At 41.8% G+C, this 4,705-nt stretch overlaps 1 protein-coding gene across 1 annotated transcript in view; it reads left to right on the forward strand.

Moving 5' to 3' along the window:
* LOC108967963 (frizzled-3) overlaps positions 1-4,681 on the forward strand; it is a 46,814-nt gene extending 42,133 nt beyond the window's left edge. Inside the window, exon 2 of the mRNA XM_018931674.1 lies at positions 2,950-4,681. Within this exon, the coding sequence (XP_018787219.1) occupies positions 2,950-4,458 (1,509 nt within the window). The 3' untranslated portion in view covers positions 4,459-4,681. The remainder of the gene's footprint in view (positions 1-2,949) is intronic.
* Positions 4,682-4,705: the final 24 nt, after the last annotated feature.

Raw genomic sequence — 4,705 nt, forward strand, 5'->3', positions numbered from 1 at the left:
TTTTATTTTTTTTATTGATATTGATATTAGTTCATTTTAGTCAACCGAAAGCCTATGATGCTAGCGCTGCGTACTTTAGTTTATATAATAATTTGTTTATTATGTAAGCTTTAATAAAATTTAAATAAAGTTCATTTTAGAATATTTTTAATAATATTAGAACACTCTTTTCAGAAAGTATTTTTTAAAAATTATTGATATAAAAAAGTATTTCAGAACCTTATAATTTTATTTAAAAAAAATTTTAAATATTATTTTTGATAAAAATTTTGAACATATCTCAAAATCTCATAATTACGCTCAAAGCATGCACAGCACGCCACCATCGAAGTGTATTAGCAACTTTTCCAATCAAATTCCAATTCTAATGAAAACAATTAAAAAGCGCAAACACTTTAGCCGCTTTGTACACACCGCCCCGGGCGGCGTTATGATTACAACTTTATTTACACTAAGTATGAGCTAAGCACACATGCACATACAGCTGCCGATAATCTTTGATGTCTTATTCTTACTTATTCTTAGCGCACGGCATGCAGTTTTCCCATCAGCTGAAAGCCACTAGTGTGCGTGTGCGTGTTTATTTGTGTAGCTGCGCGCACGGCGAGCGGCGCGCTTTGATCTCGGCAGCGCAGCAACGGCGTGTGAGTGCTTAGCCAAGACTACTCATTACCCATATGCATGCATACATACACACTGAGTAAATTTTCTCCACTTTGAATTTTCCGCGCCACACACTTTGCTTTAACGCAACTATATGCAAACACATACATATGTACATGCATATGTGCATACAGATATGCTTGTGTGTATGTGTGCGCTTTCAGTCCTTTGAAGATGCTCGTGTGTGGCGCTTAATCAAATTGTTACTGCTCCCTTGCTCTTTGTCGCTTCCTTTCGAAATGCTGCCACTCTAATGTCTAAAATAAAAGCAACAAAAAGCAAAACAACAACAAAAAGTGTTAATTCCATTGTGTGCGCCGTCGTTTTTATTGCCACTTTTTCATAATTTTATTCTCACGCATTAAATAAAAAGTGATTTTATTAGCACAAAAGCGCTTGAGCGTTTGTAGCGTGTGGTTGGCTGTTGGCCCATTTGTTTTAGCCGCCGTCGTCAGCATTTTGCGCGCTAATTGCAGCAACACATTTATTTTTCATGCGCGGCACAGATCAAAGCGTTTTGCTTTCGTGGACATCCGGTGGTGTGCTGTGCTTGTGCAAGTATTTTTTGTTCAATTTTTTCTACGGCATTAATTATAATTAGTGTAAATTTTGCTTTAGATTGTTTTTGTTAGCAATTACTGCGCTTTGATGTGTGATATTTTTGCGAACTGAATGTGCGCTCAAGCGTTAGATATTTACTATGGACCAACGCTATGCTCAATATTGTCATTTTATTAATTGAAATCGAACAAATAAAGTAACCAGTCCGTATAAGGTAGTGATTCAGTGGGCCAAACACAATATTTTTGTATGATCGGGGTGCCTTTTGAATTCTACAGACATCTTTGTTCCAAATAAGCTGGAAATTCGAGAGATACTTGAGCCAATTTCCATTCGCACTACGAGCCACACCAACTATGGTGCTCGGATTAGAGTAGACATAACCGGAAGATGTATGCCCTTGAAAGCTGCTGTCAGACTCAAAGGATCTGGCTCCTTGGGGGACTTTGGGCTTGGACACTTTAAAATCCTCGGTTCAATTCCTTTCAAAATATTTGGTTTACCAAACAGCCGAGACTGGCTATCTTCTCTCTGCTCACATACCTTCGAGAAGGGCATGGGAAGAGTGAGCTTTTATACAGCTTCTTGTTGTTCACTACTGCATTGTTGGGCATCGGATTAGCGAAGTCCACCTTTCAATGTTGAGCTTAAAAATTTCACCGATTGGATTTTGCATTAGCTGATTGGAAGAAAATGCGATATAATCACAAAACCATCTAAGCATTTCCTCCTTGAATATCCACCTTTGCCAGTTCAAACTTAAATACCTCAGATTACAAACTTTTCGGCACGCATTTAAAATAGCGGAAATTGAAATAAAACACATAAACTAAACAGATTTGTGATCGTGTAAAGGCTCGTACATAACAGTGTGATCCCGCGCCATGTTGAGGGATCAGCCATCAGTGTAACCTACGCTTCATGTATTAAACCAGTCGAATATGCCATGATCACCCGACCTTACAGGCACAAGTCTTTTCAGCTTTTATGATGAAGCTCCACTAAAGCCACATAATAGAACCATTATTATATCAATTAGCTTGAGAATTTGATTTTCAAAGATTTTTTGTACCTTTCGACTTTGGTGGGGAGTACATCGCTAGCTCTACTTAACCTAACTGTATCATAAATTATTACTTTTATCTCCACATAAACCAAAATAATTGAGTTATTTGGGCAATTTTGCTTCAGCTCAGCATGTGTCCGAGTGTTATTATTATAAAAATTTGTTTATTAACATATAAAATATATATAAAAAAGATTTAAGTAAGATCTTAAATATTTGCTTTAATTTCAACCGAAATCGAATAAACCGAGGAGTCTCATTCCCGGTGTATTTTTCGCACATTTCGTCAAATGTCAACATCCTTCACATGACCACGTCAATCACACAGACGGCAAAATATTTCAAGTCAAACTAAAAATATTTTTTGATCTTTCCTTTCGCTAGAATTTCTTGGCATTGCATTGTTGTCTGCTGCGCTAATTTGATGCGAGTGCTTGACTGAGCGACGTACCTTTTTTCCGCTCACCGCAAGTTTTCAGTTTTATTTGTATTTGGTTTCCACCAAAAGCTGAAGCCAAAATCGAAAGAATTTAAACGTTCTAGTTTAATACTTTTTGTAAATGTCATTTTAATCTTAGCCAGTTTTCGACAAAAACAAAAAAAAAAACATTTTTTCAACCGTCTAATAATTTATTTTGTGTTTTTTCTCTTTAATTCAGATGACGAAACTGCTGCCGCTAATCGAATCGTCCTGCTCGAATCGAGCACGCTTTCTGCTTTGTTCCTCGCTTTTTCCGCTTTGCACACCCGATGTACCGCGGCCGGTCACCGCTTGCAAGCAGCTCTGTGAGACGGTAAAAAGTGAATGCGAAACGCATGCTGAGCTCATGCAATTGTGGCCCGACTTTCTCAATTGTGACACGCTGCCGCAGCCGGAGAAACATGAGCTATGCATGCAGATCCCACAAGAGTCCGAAAAGCAGCAGACGAACATACAGGCACATCCACCCTCACCACAGCCACAATTTCAACAGCCAACACAGTTCTATTGGCCGTGGTCCGCTTGGAAAATGCCGCCACATCTGAGTAAGAGCATCGCGCCCAGCGCCATCTGTCCACTCAACTTCACCGTCGACACCCTCAACGCAGAACTGTGCGTGCCGCAATGTAACCGCGATGCATTTCACTCAACGCAACAGAAGAAAATTGCCGAGGGTCTAATACTCGGTCTCTCGGCAGTGTGCTTTGTTTTAACACTCTTCTCGCTGGTCACCTTCTGGGCTGAGCCTACGCGGTTTGGGTACCCCGAGCGTCCAGTGCTCTTTCTCTGCCTCTGCTACAACCTCTTCAGTGTTTGTTACCTGGAACGCATCGTATTTCACAACTCTACGCGTACGCTGGCTATGATCGAAGATCCGTTGGGTAAAATTAGCGCCGCCTGCTCCGTAACGCCGCCCTGCTTGGCCTCATACATCACCACAAGCTATCTGAGTTTGTGCGCCGCCACCTGGTGGCTAATTTTTGCGTTATGCTTCTTCCTCTCATCGCATCAGAAGTGGTCGAGTGAGGCGCTCGAGAAAAACTCCGGTCTATTTCATGTGCTAGCTTGGGTGCCACCACTGGCGCCACCAATTGCCGCGCTCCTAATGGAACAGGTGCGCCCGAACGAGCTGACAGGCATGTGCACAGCTTTCGGTTTTGTGGAGATACCCGCTTTGGTGCTGCTATTGCTCGGCTTATTTTTCACAGTACGCGCCTCCAGATCGCTACATATGCTGCAACAACAAATTAAACCTATTTTCGGACATCAACGCTTTTCGCAAATACGCAAACGCTTTCTAATATTCTCGTTGCTCTTCTTCATGCCGACAATAGCGGGCGTATTGACTTCATTTTTCGAGCGCTACATCGACACGGTGCCCGCTTGCTCCACGCACGAAGACTGCGCACCGCCAGAGCAACGTACCGCTTGGCCGACGCTTATACGAATATTCTTTCAGTTAGCGGGTGGCACATTAACCGGCATGTGGGTATGGTCGCGGAAGACCTGCGAGTCGTACCGCAGTCGGCTGGTGGCCACGCCCACTTCTTCGACAACAACTAAGTCGATCTCATCGCTGCCGAAGAAGCACATACACACGAATGGCAAGTCGGTCAGCAGCGCTTTGTATAGCGGCATCAACTTCCACAATGTACCGGTCTATAATCCGAATCAAGCGCACGTGTAGCGCTTAATGCTGGGTATACCTGGAAACAGTGTTGCTGCTGAGCAACAACACAGTCCGAGGGAGGGTGTATATACTTTGGGATTATATCTTTAAGGAAATTACCGTTAATATAGTTTACACAAGTTATCCTTTTAACTTCTAAAGGCTCGAGTATTATCGGGTGATTTTTTTGAGGTTAGGATTTTCATGCATTAGTATTTGACAGATCACGTGGGATATCAGACATGGTGTCAAAGAGAAAGATGCT

The sequence above is a fragment of the Bactrocera latifrons genome, unplaced genomic scaffold, assembly GCF_001853355.1.
Source record: "Bactrocera latifrons isolate USDA-ARS-PBARC rearing strain unplaced genomic scaffold, ASM185335v1 scaffold_20, whole genome shotgun sequence".
Lineage (NCBI taxonomy): Eukaryota > Metazoa > Arthropoda > Insecta > Diptera > Tephritidae > Bactrocera > Bactrocera latifrons.